Source organism: Hypanus sabinus, assembly GCF_030144855.1.
Source record: "Hypanus sabinus isolate sHypSab1 chromosome 5 unlocalized genomic scaffold, sHypSab1.hap1 SUPER_5_unloc_2, whole genome shotgun sequence".
Classification (NCBI taxonomy): domain Eukaryota; kingdom Metazoa; phylum Chordata; class Chondrichthyes; order Myliobatiformes; family Dasyatidae; genus Hypanus; species Hypanus sabinus.
The window spans coordinates 382569-406135 of NW_026778918.1; the positions used below are offsets into that span (position 1 = coordinate 382569).

Here is a 23567-nt window from a genome sequence, read left to right on the forward strand (position 1 = left end):
CTCTGCACACTCTCTAATCCAGGCAGCATCCTGGTAAATATCCTCTGCAGCATCCTGATCAATCTCCTCTGCACCCACTCTAATCCAGGCAGCATCCTGGTAAATCTCCACTGCACCCTCTCTAATACAGGCAGCGTCCTGGTAAATGTTCTCTGCACCATCTCTAATCCAGGCAGCGTCCTGGTAAATGTTCTCTGCACCCTCTCTAATCCAGGCAGTGTCCTGGTAAATCTCCTCTGCACCCTCTCTAATCCAGACAACATCCTGGTGAATCTCAGCTGCACCCTTTCTAATTCAGGCAGCATCCTGGTGAATCTCCTCTGCACCCTCTCTAATCCAGGCAGCATCCTGGTAAATCTCCTCTGCACCCTTTCTAATCCAGGCAGCATCCTGATGAATCTCCTATGCACCCTCTCCAATCCAGGCAGCATCCTGGTAAATCTCCTCTGCTCCCTCTCTAATCCAGATAGCATCCCGATGAATCTCCTCTGCACACTCTCTAATCCAGGCAGCGTACAGGTAAATCTCCTATGCACCCTCTCTAATCCAGGCAGCATCCTGGTGAATCTCCTCTGCACCCTCTCTAATCCAGGCAGTGTCCTGGTCAATGCACACTCTCTAATCCAGGCGGCATCCTGGTAAATCTCCTCTGCAGCGTCCTGGTCAATCTCCTCTGCACCCTCTCTAATCCAGGCAGCATCCTGGTCAATCTCCTCTGCACACTCTCTAATCCAGGCAGCATCCTGGTAAATATCCTCTGCAGCATCCTGATCAATCTCCTCTGCACCCACTCTAATCCAGGCAGCATCCTGGTAAATCTCCACTGCACCCTCTCTAATCCAGGCAGCATCCTGGTGAATCTCCGCTGCACCCTCTCTAATCCAGGCAGCATCCTGATGAATCTCCTCTGCACCCTCTCTAATCCAGGCAGCATCCTGGTAAATCTCCTCTGCAGCATCCTGATGAATCTCCTCTGCACCCTCTCTAATCCAGGCAGCATCCTGATCAATCTCCTCTGCACCCACTCTAATCCAGGCAGCATCCTGGTAAATCTCCACTGCACCCTCTCTAATCCAGGCAGCATCCTGGTGAATCTCCGCTGCACCCTCTCTAATCCAGGCAGCATCCTGATGAATCTCCTCTGCACCCTCTCTAATCCAGGCTGCATCCTGGTAAATCTCCTCTGCACCCTCTCTAATCCAGACAACATCCTGGTGAATCTCAGCTGCACCCTTTCTAATTCAGGCAGCATCCTGGTGAATCTCCTCTGCACCCTCTCTAATCCAGACAACATCCTGGTGAATCTCAGCTGCACCCTTTCTAATTCAGGCAGCATCCTGGTGAATCTCCTCTGCACCCTCTCTAATCCAGGCAGCATCCTGGTAAATCTCCTCTGCACCCTTTCTAATCCAGGCAGCATCCTGGTGAATCTCCTCTGCACCCTCTTTAATCCAGGCAGCATCCTGATGAATCTCCTCTGCACCCTCTCTAATCCAGGCAGCATCCTGGTAAATCTCCTCTGCAGCATCCTGATGAATCTCCTCTGCACCCACTCTAATCCAGGCAGCATCCTGGTAAATCTCCACTGCACCCTCTCTAATCCAGGCAGCATCCTGGTGAATCTCCGCTGCACCCTCTCTAATCCAGGCAGCATCCTGATGAATCTCCTCTGCACCCTCTCTAATCCAGGCAGCATCCTGGTAAATCTCCTCTGCAGCATCCTGATGAATCTCCTCTGCACCCTCTCTAATCCAGGCAGCATCCTGATCAATCTCCTCTGCACCCACTCTAATCCAGGCAGCATCCTGGTAAATCTCCACTGCACCCTCTCTAATCCAGGCAGCATCCTGGTGAATCTCCGCTGCACCCTCTCTAATCCAGGCAGCATCCTGATGAATCTCCTCTGCACCCTCTCTAATCCAGGCAGTGTCCTGGTAAATCTCCTCTGCACCCTCTCTAATCCAGACAACATCCTGGTGAATCTCAGCTGCACCCTTTCTAATTCAGGCAGCATCCTGGTGAATCTCCTCTGCACCCTCTCTAATCCAGGCAGCATCCTGGTAAATCTCCTCTGCACCCTTTCTAATCCAGGCAGCATCCTGGTGAATCTCCTCTGCACCCTCTTTAATCCAGGCAGCATCCTGATGAATCTCCTCTGCACCCTCTCTAATCCAGGCAGCATCCTGGTAAATCTCCTCTGCAGCATCCTGATGAATCTCCTCTGCACCCTCTCTAATCCAGGCAGCATCCTGCTGAATCTCCTCTGCAACCTCTCTGATACAGGCAGCATCCTGGTGAATCTCCTCTGCACCATCTCTAATCCAGGCAGCATCCTGGTCAATCTCCTCTGCACCCTCTCTAATCCAGGCAGCGTCCTGGTAAATGTTCTCTGCACCCTCTCTAATCCAGGCAGCGTCCTGCTGAATCTCCTTTGCACCCTCTCTGATCCAGGCAGCATCCTGGTGAATCTCCTCTGCTCCCTCTCTAATCCAGGCAACGTCCTGGTAAATCTCCTCTGCACCCTCTCTAATCCAGGCAGCATCCTGGTCAATTTCCTCTGCACTAATCCAGGTAGCGTCCTGGTGAATCTCCTCCGCACCCTCTCTGATCCAGGCAGCATCCTGGTGAATCTCCTCTGCTCCCGCTCTAATCCAGACAACATCCTGGTGAATCTCCGCTGCACCCTTTCTAATTCAGGCAGCATCCTGGTGAATCTCCTCTGCACCCTCTCTAATCCAGGCAGCATCCTGGTAAATCTCCTCTGCAGCGTCCTGATAAATCTCCTCCGCACACTGTCTAATCCAGGAAGCATCCTGGTAACTCTCCTCTGCACCCTTTATAATCCAGGGAGCATCCTGGCGAATCTCCTCTGCACCCTCTCTAATCCAGGCAGCATCCTGATGAATCTCCTCTGCACCCTCTCTAATCCAGGCAGCAGCCTGGTGAATCTCCTCTGCAACCTCTCTAATACAGGCAGCATCCTGGTGAATCTCCTCTGCACCATCTCTAATTCAGGCAGCAGCCTGATGAATCTCCTATGCACCCTCTCCAATCCAGGCAGCATCCTGGTAAATCTCCTCTGCTCCCTCTCTAATCCAGATAGCATCCCGATGAATCTCCTCTGCACACTCTCTAATCCAGGCAGCGTACAGGTAAATCTCCTATGCACCCTCTCTAATCCAGGCAGCATCCTGGTGAATCTCCTCTGCACCCTCTCTAATCCAGGCAGTGTCCTGGTAAATCTCCACTGCACCCTCTCTAATACAGGCAGTGTCCTGGTAAATGTTCTCTGCACCCTCTCTAATCCAGGCAGTGTCCTGGTAAATCTCCTCTGCACCCTTTCTAATCCAGGCAGCATCCTGGTGAATCTCCTCTGCACCCTCTTTAATCCAGGCAGCATCCTGATGAATCTCCTATGCACCCTCTCCAATCCAGGCAGCATCCTGGTAAATCTCCTCTGCTCCCTCTCTAATCCAGATAGCATCCCGATGAATCTCCTCTGCACACTCTCTAATCCAGGCAGCGTACAGGTAAATCTCCTATGCACCCTCTCTAATCCAGGCAGCATCCTGGTGAATCTCCTCTGCACCCTCTCTAATCCAGGCAGTGTCCTGGTCAATTTCCTCTGCGCACTCTCTAATCCAGGCGGCATCCTGGTAAATCTCCTCTGCAGCGTCCTGGTCAATTTCCTCTGCACCCTCTCTAATCCAGGCAGCATCCTGGTCAATCTCCTCTGCACACTCTCTAATCCAGGCAGCATCCTGGTAAATATCCTCTGCAGCATCCTGATCAATCTCCTCTGCACCCACTCTAATCCAGGCAGCATCCTGGTAAATCTCCACTGCACCCTCTCTAATCCAGGCAGCATCCTGGTGAATCTCCGCTGCACCCTCTCTAATCCAGGCAGCATCCTGATGAATCTCCTCTGCACCCTCTCTAATCCAGGCAGCATCCTGGTAAATCTCCTCTGCAGCATCCTGATGAATCTCCTCTGCACCCTCTCTAATCCAGGCAGCATCCTGGTGAATCTCCGCTGCACCCTCTCTAATCCAGGCAGCATCCTGATGAATCTCCTCTGCACCCTCTCTAATCCAGGCAGCATCCTGGTAAATCTCCTCTGCAGCATCCTGATGAATCTCCTCTGCACCCTCTCTAATCCAGGCAGCATCCTGGTGAATCTCCTCTGCAACCTCTCTGATACAGGCAGCATCCTGGTGAATCTCCTCTGCACCATCTCTAATTCAGGCAGCATCCTGATGAATCTCCTATGCACCCTCTCTAATCCAGGCAGCATCCTGGTGAATCTCAGCTGCACCCTTTCTAATTCAGGCAGCATCCTGGTGAATCTCCTCTGCACCCTCTCTAATCCAGGCAGCATCCTGGTCAATCTCCTCTGCACCCTCTCCAATCCAGGCAGCGTCCTGGTAAATGTTCTCTGCTCCCTCTCTAATCCAGGCAGCGTCCTGCTGAATCTCCTCTGCACCCTCTCTGATCCAGGCAGCATCCTGGTGAATCTCCTCTGCTCCCTCTCTAATCCAGGCAACGTCCTGGTAAATCTCCTCTGCACCCTCTCTAATCCAGGCAGCATCCTGGTCAATTTCCTCTGCACTAATCCAGGAAGCGTCCTGGTGAATCTCCTCCGCACCCTCTCTGATCCAGGCAGCATCCTGGTGAATCTCCTCTGCTCCCTCTCTAATCCAGACAACATCCTGGTGAATCTCCGCTGCACCCTTTCTAATTCAGGCAGCATCCTGGTGAATCTCCTCTGCACCCTCTCTAATCCAGGCAGCATCCTGGTAAATCTCCTCTGCAGCGTCCTGATAAATCTCCTCCGCACACTGTCTAATCCAGGAAGCATCCTGGTAACTCTCCTCTGCACCCTTTCTAATCCAGGGAGCATCCTGGCGAATCTCCTCTGCACCCTCTCTAATCCAGGCAGCATCCTGATGAATCTCCTCTGCACCCTCTCTAATCCAGGCAGCAGCCTGGTGAATCTCCTCTGCAACCTCTCTAATACAGGCAGCATCCTGGTGAATCTCCTCTGCACCATCTCTAATTCAGGCAGCATCCTGATGAATCTCCTATGCACCCTCTCCAATCCAGGCAGCATCCTGGTAAATCTCCTCTGCTCCCTCTCTAATCCAGATAGCATCCCGATGAATCTCCTCTGCACCCTCTTTAATCCAGGCAGCATCCTGATGAATCTCCTATGCACCCTCTCTGATACAGGCAGCATCCTGGTGAATCTCCTCTGCACCATCTCTAATTCAGGCAGCGTCCTGGTAAATGTTCTCTGCACCCTCTCCAATCCAGGCAGCATCCTGGTAAATCTCCTCTGCTCCCTCTCTAATCCAGATAGCATCCCGATGAATCTCCTCTGCACACTCTCTAATCCAGGCAGCGTACAGGTAAATCTCCTATGCACCCTCTCTAATCCAGGCAGCATCCTGGTGAATCTCCTCTGCACCCTCTCTAATCCAGGCAGTGTCCTGGTAAATCTCCACTGCACCCTCTCTAATACAGGCAGCGTCCTGGTAAATGTTCTCTGCACCATCTCTAATCCAGGCAGCGTCCTGGTAAATGTTCTCTGCACCCTCTCTAATCCAGGCAGTGTCCTGGTAAATCTCCTCTGCACCCTCTCTAATCCAGACAACATCCTGGTGAATCTCAGCTGCACCCTTTCTAATTCAGGCAGCATCCTGGTGAATCTCCTCTGCACCCTCTCTAATCCAGGCAGCATCCTGGTAAATCTCCTCTGCACCCTTTCTAATCCAGGCAGCATCCTGGTGAATCTCCTCTGCACCCTCTTTAATCCAGGCAGCATCCTGATGAATCTCCTATGCACCCTCTCCAATCCAGGCAGCATCCTGGTAAATCTCCTCTGCTCCCTCTCTAATCCAGATAGCATCCCGATGAATCTCCTCTGCACACTCTCTAATCCAGGCAGCGTACAGGTAAATCTCCTATGCACCCTCTCTAATCCAGGCAGCATCCTGGTGAATCTCCTCTGCACCTTCTCTAATCCAGGCAGTGTCCTGGTCAATTTCCTCTGCACACTCTCTAATCCAGGCGGCATCCTGGTAAATCTCCTCTGCAGCGTCCTGGTCAATCTCCTCTGCACCCTCTCTAATCCAGGCAGCATCCTGGTCAATCTCCTCTGCACACTCTCTAATCCAGGCAGCATCCTGGTAAATATCCTCTGCAGCATCCTGATCAATCTCCTCTGCACCCACTCTAATCCAGGCAGCATCCTGGTAAATCTCCACTGCACCCTCTCTAATCCAGGCAGCATCCTGGTCAATTTCCTCTGCACTAATCCAGGTAGCATCCTGGTGAATCTCCTCTGCTCCCTCTCTAATCCAGACAACATCCTGGTGAATCTCCGCTGCACCCTTTCTAATTCAGGCAGCATCCTGGTGAATCTCCTCTGCACCCTCTCTAATCCAGGCAGCATCCTGATGAAACTCCTCTGCACCCTCTCTAATCCAGGCAGCATCCTGGTAAATCTCCTCTGCAGCATCCTGATGAATCTCCTCTGCACCCTCTCTAATCCAGGCAGCATCCTGGTGAATCTCCTCTGCAACCTCTCTAATACAGGCAGCATCCTGGTGAATCTCCTCTGCACCATCTCTAATTCAGGCAGCATCCTGATGAATCTCCTATGCACCCTCTCTAATCCAGGCAGCATCCTGGTGAATCTCAGCTGCACCCTTTCTAATTCAGGCAGCATCCTGGTGAATCTCCTCTGCACCCTCTCTAATCCAGGCAGCATCCTGGTCAATCTCCTCTGCACCCTCTCTAATCCAGGCAGCGTCCTGGTAAATGTTCTCTGCACCCTCTCTAATCCAGGCAGCGTCCTGCTGAATCTCCTCTGCACCCTCTCTGATCCAGGCAGCATCCTGGTGAATCTCCTCTGCTCCCTCTCTAATCCAGGCAACGTCCTGGTAAATCTCCTCTGCACCCTCTCTAATCCAGGCAGCATCCTGGTAAATCTCCTCTGCAGCGTCCTGGTCAATCTCCTCTGCACCCTCTATAATCCAGGCAGCATCCTGGTCAATCTCCTCTGCACACTCTCTAATCCAGGCAGCATCCTGGTAAATATCCCCTGCAGCATCCTGATCAATCTCCTCTGCACCCTCTCTAATCCAGGCAGCGTCCTGGTAAATCTCCACTGCACCCTCTCTAATCCAGTCAGCATCCTGGTCAATTTCCTCTGCACTAATCCAGGTAGCGTCCTGGTGAATCTCCTCCGCACCCTCTCTGATCCAGGCAGCATCCTGATGGATCTCCTATGCACCCTCTCCAATCCAGGCAGCATCCTGGTAAATCTCCTCTGCTCCCTCTCTAATCCAGATAGCATCCCGATGAATCTCCTCTGCACACTCTCTAATCCAGGCAGCGTACAGGTAAATCTCCTATGCACCCTCTCTAATCCAGGCAGCATCCTGGTGAATCTCCTCTGCACCCTCTCTAATCCAGGCAGTGTCCTGGTAAATTTCCACTGCACCCTCTCTAATACAGGCAGCGTCCTGGTAAATGTTCTCTGCACCATCTCTAATCCAGGCAGCGTCCTGGTAAATGTTCTCTGCACCCTCTCTAATCCAGGCAGCGTCCTGTTAAATCTCCTCTGCACCCTATCTAATCCAGGCAGCGTCCTGGTGAATCTCATCTGCACCCTTTCTAATCCAGGCAGCATCCTGGTGAATCTCCTCTGCTCCCTCTCTAATCCAGGCAACGTCCTGGTAAATCTCCTCTGCACCCTCTCTAATCCAGGCAGCATCCTGGTAAATCTCCTCTGCAGCGTCCTGGTCAATCTCCTCTGCACCCTCTCTAATCCAGGCAGCATCCTGGTCAATCTCCTCTGCACCCTCTCTAATCCAGGCAGCGTCCTGGTAAATGTTCTCTGCACCCTCTCTAATCCAGGCAGCGTCCTGGTGAATCTCCTCTGCACCCTCTCTGATCCAGGCAGCATCCTGGTGAACCTCCTCTGCTCCCTCTCTAATCCAGGCAACGTCCTGATAAATCTCCTCTGCACCCTCTCTAATCCAGGCAGCATCTTGGTAAATCTCCTCTGCAGCCTCTCTAATCCAGGCAGCGTCCTGGTAAATCTCCACTGCACCCTCTCTAATCCAGGCAGCATCCTGGTCAATCTCCTCTGAACTAATCCAGGTAGCGTCCTGGTGAATCTCCTCCGCACCCTCTCTGATCCAGGCAGCATCCTGGTGAATCTCCTCTGCTCCCTCTCTAATCCAGACAACATCCTAGTGAATCTCCGCTGCACCCTCTCTAATCCAGGCAGTGTCCTGGTAAATCTCCACTGCACCCTCTCTAATACAGGCACCATCCTGGTAAATCTCCTCTGCTCCCTCTCTAATCCAGATAGCATCCCGATGAATCTCCTCTGCACACTCTCTAATCCAGGCAGCGTACAGTTAAATCTCCTATGCCCCCTCTCTAATCCAGGCAGTGTCCTGGTCAATTTCCTCTGCACACTCTCTAATCCAGGCAGCACCCTGGTAAATCTCCTCTGCACCCTCTCTAATCCAGGCAGTGTCCTGGTCAATTTCCTCTGCACACTCTCTAATACAGGCAGCATCCTGGTAAATCTCCTCTGCAGCGTCCTGATAAATCTCCTCTGCACCCTCTCCAATCCAGGCAGCATCCTGGTCAATCTCCTCTGCACTAATCCAGGCAGCGTCCTGGTGAATCTCCTCTGCACCCTCGCTGATCCAGGCAGCATCCTGATGAATCTCCTCTGCACCCTCTGCAATCCAGGCAGCATCCTGTTCAATCTCCTCTGCACCCTATCTAATCCAGGCAGCGTCCTGGTGAATCTCATCTGCACCCTTTCTAATCCAGGCAGCATCCTGGTGAATCTCCTCTGCACCCTCTCTAATCCAGGCAGCATCCTGGTCAATTTCCTCTGCACACTCTCCAATCCAGGCAGCACCCTGGTAAATCTCCTCTGCACCCTCTCTAATCCAGACAACATCCTGGTGAATCTCAGCTGCAACCTTTCTAATTCAGGCAGCATCCTGGTGAATCTCCTCTGCACCCTCTCTAATCCAGGCAGCATCCTGGTAAATCTCCTCTGCACCCTTTCTAATCCAGGCAGCATCCTGGTGAATCTCCTCTGCACCCTCTCTAATCCAGGCAGCATCCTGATGAATCTCCTATGCACCCTCTCCAATCCAGGCAGCATCCTGGTAAATCTCCTCTGCTCCCTCTCTAATCCAGATAGCATCCCGATGAATCTCCTCTGCACACTCTCTAATCCAGGCAGCGTACAGGTAAATCTCCTATGCACCCTCTCTAATCCAGGCAGCATCCTGGTGAATCTCCTCTGCACCCTCTCTAATCCAGGCAGTGTCCTGGTCAATTTCCTCTGCACACTCTCTAATCCAGGCAGCACCCTGGTAAATCTCCTCTGCACCCTCTCTAATCCAGACAACATCCTGGTGAATCTCAGCTGCACCCTTTCTAATTCAGGCAGCATCCTGGTGAATCTCCTCTGCACCCTCTCTAATCCAGGCAGCATCCTGGTGAATCTCCTCTGCACCCTCTCTAATCCAGGCAGCATCCTGGTGAATCTCCTCTGCACCATCTCTAATTCAGGCAGCATCCTGATGAATCTCCTATGCACCCTCTCTAATCCAGGCAGCATCCTGGTGAATCTCAGCTGCACCCTTTCTAATTCAGGCAGCATCCTGGTAAATCTCCTCTGCAGCGTCCTGATAAATCTCCTCTGCACCCTCTCCAATCCAGGCAGCATCCTGGTCAATCTCCTCTGCACTAATCCAGGCAGCGTCCTGGTGAATCTCCTCTGCACCCTCGCTGATCCAGGCAGCATCCTGATGAATCTCCTCTGCACCCTCTGCAATCCAGGCAGCATCCTGTTCAATCTCCTCTGCACTAATCCAGGCAGCGTCCTGGTGAATCTCCTCTGCACCCTCTCTAATCCAGGCAGCATCCTGGTCAATCTGCTCTGCACACTCTCTAATCCAGGCAGCATCCTGGTAAATATCCTCTGCAGCATCCTGATCAATCTCCTCTGCACCGTCTCTAATCCAGGCAGCGTCCTGGTAAATCTCCACTGCACCCTCCCTAATCCAGGCAGCATCCTGGTCAATCTCCTCTGCACTAATCCAGGTAGCGTCCTGCTGAATCTCCTCCGCACTCTCTCTGATCCAGGCAGCATCCTGGTGAATCTCCTCTGCTCCCTCTCTAATCCAGACAACATCCTGGTGAATCTCTGCTGCACCCTCTCTAATCCAGGCAGTGTCCTGGTAAATCTCCACTGCACCCTCTCTAATACAGGCAGCGTCCTGGTCAATCTGCTCTGCACACTCTCTAATCCAGGCAGCATCCTGGTAAATATCCTCTGCAGCATCCTGATCAATCTCCTCTGCACCGTCTCTAATCCAGGCAGCGTCCTGGTAAATCTCCACTGCACCCTCCCTAATCCAGGCAGCATCCTGGTCAATCTCCTCTGCACTAATCCAGGTAGCGTCCTGGTGAATCTCCTCCGCACTCTCTCTGATCCAGGCAGCATCCTGGTGAATCTCCTCTGCTCCCTCTCTAATCCAGACAACATCCTGGTGAATCTCTGCTGCACCCTCACTAATCCAGGCAGTGTCCTTGTAAATCTCCACTGCACCCTCTCTAATACAGGCAGCGTCCTGGTAAATCTCCTGTGCACCATCTCTAATCCAGGCAGCGTCCTGTTAAATCTCCTCTGCACCCTATCTAATCCAGGCAGCATCCCGGTGAATCTCCTCTGCACCCTCTCTAATCCAGGCAGCATCCTGGTGAATCTCCTCTGCACCCTCTCTAATCCAGGCAGCATCCCGATGAATCTCCTCTGCACCCTCTCTAATCCAGGCAGCATCCCGATGAATCTCCTCTGCACCTTCTCTAATCCAGGCAGCATCCTGGTGAATCTCCTCTGCACCCTCTCTAATCCAGGCAGCATCCCGATGAATCTCCTCTGCACCCTCTCTAATCCAGGCAGCATCCCGATGAATCTCCTCTGCACCCTCTCTAATCCAGGCAGCATCCTGGTGAATCTCCTCTGCACACTCCCTAATCCAGGCAGCATCCTGGTGAATCTCCTCTGCACCCTCTCTAATCCAGGAAGTGTCCTGGTCAATTTCCTCTGCACTAATCCAGGCAGCGTCCTGGTCAATCTCCTCTGCACCCTCTCTAATCCAGGCAGCATCCTGGTCAATCTCCTCTGCACCCTCTCTAATCCAGGCAGCGTCCTGGTGAATCTCCTCTGCACCCTCTCTGATCCAGGCAGCATCCTGGTGAATCTCCTCTGCTCCCTCTCTAATCCAGGCAACGTCCTGGTAAATCTCCTCTGCACCCTCTCTAATCCAGGCAGCAACCTGGTAAATCTCCTCTGCAGCGTCCTGGTCAATCTCCTCTGCACCCTCTCTAATCCAGGCAGCATCCTGGTCAATCTCCTCTGCACACTCTCTAATCCAGGCAGCATCCTGGTAAATATCCTCTGCAGCATCCTGATCAATCTCCTCTGCACCCTCTCTAATCCAGGCAGCGTCCTGGTAAATCTCCACTGCACCCTCTCTAATCCAGGCAGCATCCTGGTCAATTTCCTCTGCACTAATCCAGGTAGCGTCCTGGTGAATCTCCTCTGCTCCCTCTCTAATCCAGACAACATCCTGGTGAATCTCCGCTGCACCCTTTCTAATTCAGGCAGCATCCTGGTGAATCTCCTCTGCACCCTCTCTAATCCAGGCAGCATCCTGATGAATCTCCTCTGCACCCTCTCTAATCCAGGCAGCATCCTGGTAAATCTCCTCTGCAGCATCCTGATGAATCTCCTCTGCACCCTCTCTAATCCAGACAACATCCTGCTGAATCTCCTCTGCACCCTTTCTAATTCAGGCAGCATCCTGGTGAATCTCCTCTGCACCCTCTCTAATCCAGGCAGCATCCTGATGAATCTCCTCTGCAACCTCTCTAATCCAGGCAGCATCCTGGTGAATCTCCTCTGCACCATCTCTAATTCAGGCAGCATCCTGATGAATCTCCTATGCACCCTCTCTAATCCAGGCAGCATCCTGGTGAATCTCAGCTGCACCCTTTCTAATTCAGGCAGCTTCCTGGTGAATCTCCTCTGCACCCTTTCTAATCCAGGCAGCATCCTGGTGAATCTCCTCTGCACCCTCTCTAATCCAGGCAGCATCCTGATGAATCTCCTATGCACCCTCTCCAATCCAGGCAGCATCCTGGTAAATCTCCTCTGCTCCCTCTCTAATCCAGATAGCATCCCGATGAATCTCCTCTGCACACTCTGTAATCCAGGCAGCGTACAGGTAAATCTCCTATGCACCCTCTCTAATCCAGGCAGCATCCTGGTGAATCTCCTCTGTACCCTCTCTAATCCAGGCAGTGTCCTGGTCAATTTCCTCTGCACACTCTCTAATCCAGGCAGCACCCTGGTAAATCTCCTCTGCACCCTCTCTAATCCAGGCAGTGTCCTGGTCAATTTCCTCTGCACACTCTCTAATACAGGCAGCATCCTGGTAAATCTCCTCTGCAGCGTCCTGATAAATCTCCTCTGCACCCTCTCTAATCCAGGCAGTGTCCTGGTCAATTTCCTCTGCACCCTCGCTGATCCAGGCAGCATCCTGATGAATCTCCTCTGCACCCACTGCAATCCAGGCAGCATCCTGTTCACTCTCCTCTGCACTAATCCAGGCAGCGTCCTGGTGAATCTCCTCTGCACCCTCGCTGATCCAGGCAGCATCCTGGTGAATCTCCTCTGCTCCCTCTCTAATCCAGGCAACGTCCTGGTAAATCTCCTCTGCACCCTCTCTAATCCAGGCAGCATCCTGGTAAATCTCTTCTGCAGCGTCCTGGTCAAGCTCCTCTGCACCCTCTCTAATCCAGGCAGCATCCTGGTCAATCTCCTCTGCACCCTCTCTAATCCAGGCAGCATCCTGGTAAATGTTCTCTGCACCCTCTCTAATCCAGGCAGCGTCCTGGTGAATCTCCTCTGCACCCTCTCTGATCCAGGCAGCATCCTGGTGAATCTCCTCTGCTCCCTCTCTAATCCAGGCAACGTCCTGGTAAATCTCCTCTGCACCCTCTCTAATCCAGGCAGCATCCTGGTAAATCTCCTCTGCAGCGTCCTGGTCAATCTCCTCTGCACCCTCTCTAATCCAGGCAGCATCCTGGTCAATCTCCTCTGCACACTCTCTAATCCAGGCAGCATCCTGGTAAATATCCTCTGCAGCATCCTGATCAATCTCCTCTGCACCCTCTCTAATCCAGGCAGCGTCCTGGTAAATCTCCACTGCACCCTCTCTAATCCAGGCAGCATCCTGGTCAATTTCCTCTGCACTAATCCAGGTAGCGTCCTGGTGAATCTCCTCTGCTCCCTCTCTAATCCAGACAACATCCTGGTGAATCTCCGCTGCACCCTTTCTAATTCAGGCAGCATCCTGGTGAATCTCCTCTGCACCCTCTCTAATCCAGGCAGCATCCTGATGAATCTCCTGTGCACCCTCTCTAATCCAGGCAGCATCCTGGTAAATCTCCTCTGCAGCATCCTGATGAATCTCCTCTGCACCCTCTCTAATCCAGACAACATCCTGCTGAATCTCCTCTGCACCCTTTCTAATTCAGGCAGCATCCTGGTGAATCTCCTCTGCACCCTCTCTAATCCAGGCAGCATCCTGATGAATCTCCTCTGCAACCTCTCTAATCCAGGCAGCATCCTGGTGAATCTCCTCTGCACCATCTCTAATTCAGGCAGCATCCTGATGAATCTCCTATGCACCCTCTCTAATCCAGGCAGCATCCTGGTGAATCTCAGCTGCACCCTTTCTAATTCAGGCAGCATCTTGGTGAATCTCCTCTGCACCCTCTCTAATCCAGGCAGCATCCTGGTGAATCTCCTCTGCACCCTCTCTAATCCAGGCAGCATCCTGGTGAATCTCCTCTGCCCCATCTCTAATTCAGGCAGCATCCTGATGAATCTCCTATGCACCCTCTCTAATCCAGGCAGCATCCTGGTGAATCTCAGCTGCACCCTTTCTAATTCTGGCAGCATCCTGGTAAATCTCCTCTGCAGCGTCCTGATAAATCTCCTCTGCACCCTCTCCAATCCAGGCAGCATCCTGGTCAATCTCCTCTGCACTAATCCAGGCAGCGTCCTGGTGAATCTCCTCTGCACCCTCGCTAATCCAGGCAGCATCCTGATGAATCTCCTCTGCACCCTCTGCAATCCAGGCAGCATCCTGTTCAATCTCCTCTGCACTAATCCAGGCAGCGTCCTGGTGAATCTCCTCTGCACCCTCGCTGATCCAGGCAGCATCCTGGGGAATCTCCTCACCTCCCTCTCTAATCCAGGCAAAGTTCTGGTAAATCTCCTCTGCAGCGTCCTGGTCAATCTCCTCTGCACCCTCTCTAATCCAGGCAGCATCCTGGTCAATCTCCTCTGCACACTCTCTAATCCAGGCAGCATCCTGGTAAATATCCTCTGCAGCATCCTGATCAATCTCCTCTGCACCCACTCTAATCCAGGCAGCATCCTGGTAAATCTCCACTGCACCCTCTCTAATCCAGGCAGCATCCTGGTCAATCTCCTCTGCACTAATCCAGGTAGCGTCCTGGTGAATCTCCTCCGCACCCTCTCTGATCCAGGCAGCATCCTGGTGAATCTCCTCTGCTCCCTCTCTAATCCAGACAACATCCTGGTGAATCTCCGCTGCACCCTCTCTAATCCAGGCAGTGTCCTCGTAAATCTCCACTGCACCCTCTCTAATACAGGCAGCGTCCTGGTAAATCTCCTGTGCACCATCTCTAATCCAGGCAGCGTCCTGGTAAATGTTCTCTGCACCCTCTCTAATCCAGGCAGCGTCCTGTTAAATCTCCTCTGCACCCTATCTAATCCAGGCAGCGTCTTGGTGAATCTCATCTGCACACTTTCTAATCCAGGCAGCATCCTGGTGAATCTCCTCTGCACCCTCTCTAATCCAGGCAGCATCCTGGTCAATTTCCTCTGCACACTCTCTAATCCAGGCAGCACCCTGGTAAATCTCCTCTGCACCCTCTCTAATCCAGACAACATCCTGGTGAATCTCAGCTGCACCCTTTCTAATTCAGGCAGCATCCTGGTGAATCTCCTCTGCACCCTCTCTAATCCAGTCAGCATCCTGGTAAATCTCCTCTGCACCCTTTCTAATCCAGGCAGCATCCTGGTGAATCTCCTCTGCACCCTCTCTAATCGAGGCAGCATCCTGATGAATCTCCTATGCACCCTCTCCACTCCAGGCAGCATCCTGGTAAATCTCCTCTGCACCCTCTCTGATCCAGGCAGCATCCTGCTGAATCTCCTCTGCACCCTTTCTAATCCAGGCAGCATCCTGGTGAATCTCCTCTGCACCCTCTCTAATCCAGGCAGCGTCCTGGTAAATCTCCTCTGCACCCTCTCTAATCCAGGCAACGTCCTGATAAATCTCCTCTGCACCCTCTCTAATCCAGGCAGCGTCCTGGTAAATCTCCACTGCACCCTCTCTAATCCAGGCAGCATCCTGGTCAATTTCCTCTGCAGTAATCCAGGTAGCGTCCTGGTGAATCTCCTCCGCACCCTCTCTGATCCAGGCAGCATCCTGGTGAATCTCCTCTGCTCCCTCTCTAATCCAGGCAACGTCCTGGTAAATCTCCTCTGCAGCGTCCTGATAAATCTTCTCTACACCCTCTCTAATCCAGGCAGCATCCTGGTAAATCTCCTCTGCAGCGTTCTGATATATCTCCTCTGCACCCTCTCTAATCCAGACAACAACCTGGTGAATCTCTGCTGCACCCTTTCTAATTCAGGCAGCATCCTGGTGAATCTCCTCTGCACCCTCTGTAATCCAGGCAGCATCCTGATGAATCTCCTCTGCACCCTCTCTAATCCAGGCAGCATCCTGGTAAATCTCCTCTGCAGCGTCCTGATAAATCTCCTCCGCACACTGTCTAATCCAGGCAGCATCCTGGTAAATCTCCTCTGCACCCTCTCTAATCCAGACAACATCCTGCTGAATCTCGTCTGCACCCTTTCTAATCCAGGCAGCATCCTGGTGAATCTCCTCTGCACCCTCTCTAATCCAGGCAGCATCCTGGTAAATCTCCTCTGCATTAATCCAGGCAGCGTCCTGGTCAATCTCCTCTGCACCCTCTCTGATCCAGGCAGCATCCTGCTGAATCTCCTCTGCACCCTTTCTAATCCAGGCAGCATCCTGGTGAATCTCCTCTGCACCCTCTCTAATCCAGGCAGCATCCTGATGAATCTCCTCTGCACCCTCTCTAATCCAGGCAGCATCCTGGTCAATCTCCTCTGCATTAATCCAGGCAGCGTCCTGGTGAATCTCCTCTGCACCCTCTCTGATCCAGGCAGCATCCTGGTGAATCTCCTCTGCTCGCTCTCTAATCCAGGCAACGTCCTGGTAAATCTCCTCTGCACCCTCTCTAATCCAGGCAGCATCCTGGTTAATCTCCTCTGCAGCGTCCTGGTCAATCTCCTCTGCACCCTCTCTAATGCAGGCAGCATCCTGGTCAATCTCCTCTGCACACTCTCTAATCCAGGCAGCATCCTGGTAAATCTCCTCTGCAGCATCCTGATCAATCTCCTCTGCACCCTCTCTAATCCAGGCAGCGTCCTGTTCAATCTCCCCTGTAATCCAGTCAGCATCCTGGTGAATCTCCTCTGCACCCTCTCTAATCCAGGCAGCATCCTGGTCAATCTCCTCTGCACACTCTCTAATCCAGGCAGCATCCTGGTAAATCTCCTCTACAGCATCCTGGTCAATCTCCTCTGCACACTCTCTAATCCAGGCAGCACCCTGGTAAATCTCCTCTGCAGCATCCGGGACAATCTCCTCTGCACCCTCTCTAATCCAGGCAGCATCCTGGTAAATCTCCTCTACAGCATCCTGGTCAATCTCCTTGCACCCTCTCTAATCCTGGTGAATCTCCTCTGCACCCTGTCTTCCACAGCCTTCCTATATTGAGGCAACCAGAACTCATAGAACAATACAGGCTCTTCGGCCTACAATGTTGTGCTGACGATTAAACCCTGCCTCCCATATAACCCTCCACGTTAAATTCCTCCATATACTCATCAGAATAATCTAATTGTTGACTAACCCGAGATTCATAGAGCTGCAACATTACCTCATGGCGCTTCAACTCTCCTGATTAATAAAGGCCATGTACCTTCTTAACAACCCTATCAACTTGCATGGCAATTCTGAGAGATGTATGGACATGGACACCAAGATCTATCTGTTGGATCATGAGCGATAGGAACAGAATAAGGCTGTTCAGCCCTTTGTCCCAGTTCCTCCACACAGCTGTGAACCATGCCATTAATCTCATTTATTTGATTAAATATCCATCTGAGTGCATGTGATTGACATCATTAACATAGGAGACTTGTAGTTTGTTGTAGGTTGTTTACAAGGGGTTGAATACAGTGAACTGAACTATTCGTGTGTTTGCTAGGGCTCCCAATTCTGGCGGCATTGTTTGTGCAATTATCGATCATCACCACGGTCATTCTGATAATGAAGAAGTATGAGTACAGCGGTGAGTATCCGTCGAGCCTCGCTCATCACAGCAGAAACTATTCCATGTGCTGCACTTCATTGAGAAGATTTTCTTCTATCCCATTGTGGAGATGTGTACTGACTGGTTTTGCAAAACCTTCTCAGATCTCGTGATCAAATTCCACAATGTCCATTCAGATTCACATTTACTTATCATGTGTACGTCAAATCGTATGTTACAGTTAGCAGACAAGTGTTGGCACACATTCTGGTGCCCACAGAACAGCACCTCTGTCCCAATGTCAAAACAATCATGGTCACAATTTGACAGCTTGCCCTGGATCCCTTGGGCTGTCAGCTTTGGGCCACTCTCCCACATGTGACAAACCTCACACTCCCTCATCGAGCGCAGCAACACAAAACTGGAGCTCAGCATCCGTGGAAATGATTCAACACTCAACTCTTTTGGGCTGAGACGTCATCAGGATTGGAAAAGAAGGGAGTAGATGGCAAGATATGAAGGTGGTAGGAAAGGAAGGAGGACAGGCTGAGGTGACAGGTAAATCCAGGTGGGTGGGTGGGGGGGGGGAAGGAGGAGGGGTAATGAACTGAGAAGATGGGAAGTGATGGAGGAAAAGGTAAAGGGCTGGAGAAGAAGCAATCTGTTAGGAGAGCGGAGTGGACCGTGGGAGAAAAGACCAATGGGAGATGATAGGCAAATGAGGAGAAGTGAGGAAATGAAAAAGAGGGAAGGGGGAAGGGAAAAATACTGGAAGTTGGAGAAATTGATGTTCATAAATTCATCAGTACAGTTTGTTTCTCTGCTGCAGACTCTGGCATCTGCAATCTCATTGTCCAGGTCCTTGGACTATTTTGTCAAACAATACCATTTAACCAGCTATTGATTTTACGTAGTGCTACAATATGGATCAGGCCCTCCCCACTGACACTACAACCCACTGATTTAACCCTAGCCTCATCACAGGAGAATCTACAGTAACTGGTACGCGGGCAGAAACCGGAGCACACGGAGAAAGCTGGAATTGAACTGATGCCCCGAGATTATAATTGTGTTGCTCCAGCCACTATACTGCATGGCATCCTCTCATTCAAACCACCTTTGCTGAATCCCTGCTTTTCCAGTTCAGGTTAATCCCCTCAGCATTTTCCCCATTGCAGGTGGTAACGACAGGAAGACTAGCTTGTTCTCTAAGATTGGATTTTACTTTGAGTTCAGTTACAAATGGATTTACTTCTCTTCGTTTCAGAGGAAGGCTGTGCGCCTGAATGGCCTTTGATACACAAATTACTTGGTGCAGTGGCCTCACCCTTCATACTGTGTCTGATAGTCTTCACTTACAGTAAGTATCGGTCTCAGGGGCACTGATGATAATCTTCTCTCACTTGCTATGGTAATTTTGATCAGAGATGAATTACTAACAATAACGATGGACTTTCTTAAGGAAAAAGGTTCAATTGTTTAATTCATTTTACTATGTCTAAGTTAGCCTTACAGGCAGCTGGGAACTGGAGACCCAGGTCAGTAAGGGAAGGTAGATGTTGGGGGAAAAAATTAAAAGGCAAAATCAAAATAACAGGTATGATGGATGCTCTAGTTTGAAGAGTGTATGTTTTAATGCTGGGAGTATTATGCGTAAGGGTGACTAACTTAGAGCATGGATCAGTACATGGAAATATGATGTTGTGACTGTTACTGAAACTTGGTTGAGAGAGGGGCAGGAAAAAGTGATTAATATACAGTACCAGGTTTTTGAAGTTATAGAAAAGATGGAGGAGGAGGTAAAAGAGGGGGTGGAGTTGCTCTACTAATCAGGGACAAAATCACAGTTATAGACAATAGACAATAGGTGCAGAAGTAGACCATTCGGCCCCTCCAGTCTGCACCGCCATTCTGAGATCATGGCTGATCATTCACTATCAATACCCAGTCCCTGCCTTGTCCCCATATCCCTTGATTCCCCTATCTATCAGATATCTATCTAGCTCCTTCTTGAAAGCATCCAGAGAATTGGCCTCCACTGTCTTCCGAGGCAGTGCATTCCACACCTCCACAACTCTCTGGGAGAAGAAGCTCTTCCTCAACTCTGTTTTAAATAACTGACCTTTTATTCTCAATCCATGCCCTCTGGTACTGGACTCTCCCAACATCTGGAACATATTTCCTGCCTCAATCCTATCAAATCCTTTAATTATCTTAAATGTTTCAATCAGATCCCCTCTCAATCTCCTCAATTCCAGAGTGTACAAGCCCAATCTCTCTGCATAAGACAGCCCTGCCATCCCAGGAATCAACCTAGTGAATCTACGCTGCACTTCCTCAATTGCCAGAATGTCCTTCCTTAAACCTGGAGACCAAAACTGTACACAATATTCCAGGTGTGGTCTCACCAGGGCCCTGTACAAATGCAAAAGGACATCCTTGCTCTTGTACTCAATTCCCCTTGTAATAAAGGCCAACATTCCATTTGCCCTCTTCACTGCCTGTTGCACTTGCTCATTCACCTTCATTGACTGATGAACTAGGACTCCTAGGTCTCTTTGCATTTCTCCCTTACCTAACTCGACACCGTTCAGACAATACCCTGCCCTCTTGTTCCTGCTTCCAAAGTGGATAACTTCACATTTATTCACATTGAATGACATCTGCCAAGTATCTGCCCACTCACCCAGCCTATCCAAGTCTCCCTGCATTCTCCTAATGTCCTCTTCGCATGTCACACTGCCACCCAGTTTAGTATCGTCAGCAAACTTGCTGATATAGTTTTCAATGCCCTCATCTAAATCGTTGACATAAATCGTAAAGAGCTGTGGTCCCAATACAGAGCCCTGTGGTAACCCACTAGTCACCTCCAGCCAGTCCGAGAAACACCCATTCACTGCTACCCTGCTTTCTATCTGCCAACCAGTTTTCTATCCATGTTGAAACCCTGCCCCCAATGCCATGAGCTCTGATTTTACTCACCAATCTCCTATGTGGCACCTTATCGAATGCCTTCTGAAAATCTAGGTACACAACATCCACTGGCTTACCCTCGTCTAACATCCTTGTTACACCCTCAAAAAACTCCAACAGATTAGTCAAGCATGATTTACCCTTGGTAAATCCATGCTGGCTCGGCCTAATCCTATTACTGCCATCAAGATATGCCACTATTTCGTCCTTAATAATGGACTCAAGCATCTTCCCCACGACTGACGTTAGGCTAACAGGGCGATAGTTCTCCATTTTCTCCTTCCCTCCCTTCTTGAAAAGTGGGATAACATTAGCCACTCTCCAATCTTCAGGAACTGATCCTGAATCTAAGGAACATTGGAAAATGATTACCAATGCATCCGCAATTTCCTGAGCCACCTCTTTTAGAACCCTCGGATGCAGACCATCTGGACCCGGGGATTTATTAGCCTTCAGTCCTACCAGTCTACTCATCACAATTTCTTTCCTAATGTCAATCTGTCTCAATTCCTCTGATATCTTATGACCCTGGCCCATCCATACATCTGGGAGATTGCTTGTGTCCTCCCTGGTGAAGACAGATCTAAAGTACGCATTAAATTCTGTTGCCATTTCCCTGTTTCCCATAACAATTTCTCCCAATTCATTCTTCAAGGGGCCAACATTGTTCTTAACTATCTTCTTTCTCTTCACATAGCTAAAAAAGCTTTTGCTATCCCCTTTTATATTCCTGGCTAGACTGAGCTCATACCTGATTTTTTCTCTCCGTATTGCTTTTTTAGTTAAGATCTGCTGTTCCTTAAAACTTTCCCACTCATCTGTATTCCCACTCATCTTAGCCCTGTCATACTTCTTTTTCTTTAATGCTATACAATCTCTGACTTCCTTTGTCAACCACTGTGGCCCTTTCCCCCTCTTTGAATCCTTCCTTCTCATTGGAATGAACTGCTTTTGCATCTTTTGTATTATCCCCAAGAATATCTGCCACTGCTGATCCACTGTCTTTTCTGCCAGGGCATCCGCCCATTTAACTTTGGCCAGCTCTTCCCTCATGGCTCCGTAGTCTCCTTTATTTAATTGCAACACTGACACCTCTGATCTGCCCTTACCCCTCTCAAATTGTAGATAAAAACTTATCATGTTATGATCACTACTTCCTAATGGCTCCTTTACTTCAAGATCACTTATCAATTCCTGTTCATTACACATCACCAAGTCCAAAATGCACTCTGAGGAGACATAATGGAGGGGTCAGACATTTGTGTGGAACTCGGGAATAGGAGGGGTGCAATCACACCGATGGGATTGTACTACAGATCCCCTGATAGCCACTGGGACATTGAGGAACAGACATGTAATCAGATTAACGAAATGTGTAAAAATAATTGGGTGGGTGTCATGGGGATTTCAAGTTCCCGAACATAAAATGGGACTTTCTTAGTACAAGTGGTTGAGATGGGGTAGAATTTGTTAAGTGTATCTGGTCGATGGTCTAATGAGAGGAGGGGTCACACTGGTCCTGGTGTTGGGTGATGAGCCTGGTCAGGTGACTGACCTTTCAGTGAGTGGGCAGTTAGGGACCAGTGACTTCAACAGTATGTGAAGAGCAAGAGAATATGACATGAGAGAATAGAACCAATCAAGTGTGACAGTAGAAAAGTGTGCATGGAACCGGAGGAGATAGCAGAGGTTGCTTCAGTATTCACTATGGAAAAGGATCTTGGTGATAGTAGTGATGACTTGCAGCAGATTGAAAAGCTTGAGCACGTAGGTGTTAAGAAAGAGGATGTGCTGGAGCTTTTGGAAAGCATCAGGTTGGGTAAGTCACTGGGTTTGAACAAGATGTGCCCCAGACTACTGTGGGAAGTGAGGGAGGAGCCTCTGGTGATGATCTTTACATCATCAATGGAGACGGGAGAGGTTCTGGAGGATCGGAGGGTTGCAGATGTTGTTTCCTTATTGAAGAAAGGGAGAAGAGATAGCCAGGAAATTATAGACCAGTGAGTCTTACTTAAGTGGTTGGTAAGTTGATGGAGAAGATCCTGAGAGGCAGGATTTATGAACATTTGGAGAGGTATAATATGATCAGGAACGGTCAGCATGGCTTTGTCAAGGGCAGGTTGTGCCTTACAAGCCTGACTGAATTTTTTGTGGATGTGACTAAACACGTTGATGAAGGTAGAGCAGTAGATGTAGTGTATGTGGATTTCAGCAAGGCATTTGACTAGGTACCCCATGCAAGGCTTATTGAGAAAGTAAGGAGGCATGGGATCCAAGGGGGCATTGCTTTGTGGATCCAGAACTGGCTTGCCCAATAAGGCAAAATGTGGTTGTAGACAGGTCATATTCTGCATGGAGGTCGGTGACCAGTGGTGTGCCTCAGGGATCTGTTCTGGGACCCCTAATCTGTGATTTTTATATATATGACCTGTTTGAGGAAGTGGAGGGACGGGTTAGTAAGTTTGCTGATGATACAAACGTTGGGAGTGTTGTGGATAGTGTGGAGGGCTGTTAGAGGTTACAGCGAGACATTGATAGGATGCAAAATTGGGCTGAGAAGTGGCAGATGGAGTTCAACCCAGATAAGTGTGCGGTGGTTCATTTTGGTAGGTCAAATATGATGGCAGAATATAGTATTAATGATAAGACTCTTGGCAGTGTGGAGGACCAGAGGGATCCGGGTCCTTAGGACACTCAGAGCTGCTGTGCAGGTTGACTCCGTGGTTAAGGAGGCGTACAGTGTATTGGCCTTCATCAGTTGTGGGATTGAGTTTAGGAGCCGAGAGGTATGTTGCAGCTACATAGGACCCTGGTCAGACCCCACTTGGAGTACTGTGCTCAGTTCTGGTCGCCTCACTACAGGAAGGATGTGGAAACCATAGAAAGAGTACAGAGGAGATTTACAAGGATGTTGCCTGGATTGGGGAGCATGCCTTATGAAAACAGGTTGAGTGAACTCGGCCTTTTCTCCTTGGAGTGATGGAGGATGAGAGGTGACCTGATAGAGGTGTATAAGATGATGAGAGGCATTG

General features: G+C 50.2%; 1 protein-coding gene across 6 annotated transcripts in view; it reads left to right on the forward strand.

Annotated features, from left to right (window-relative positions):
• LOC132385439 (uncharacterized) overlaps positions 1–23567 on the forward strand; it is a 234833-nt gene that overhangs the window by 198263 nt on the left and 13003 nt on the right. For 5 of the 6 annotated variants that reach the window (XM_059957511.1, XM_059957510.1, XM_059957512.1 and 2 more), the window contains 2 exons: positions 17518–17601; positions 18830–18922. In XM_059957511.1, the coding sequence (XP_059813494.1) occupies positions 17518–17601; positions 18830–18922 (177 nt within the window). The remainder of the gene's footprint in view (positions 1–17517; positions 17602–18829; positions 18923–23567) is intronic. The other variant, XM_059957513.1, reaches the window with a different exon arrangement.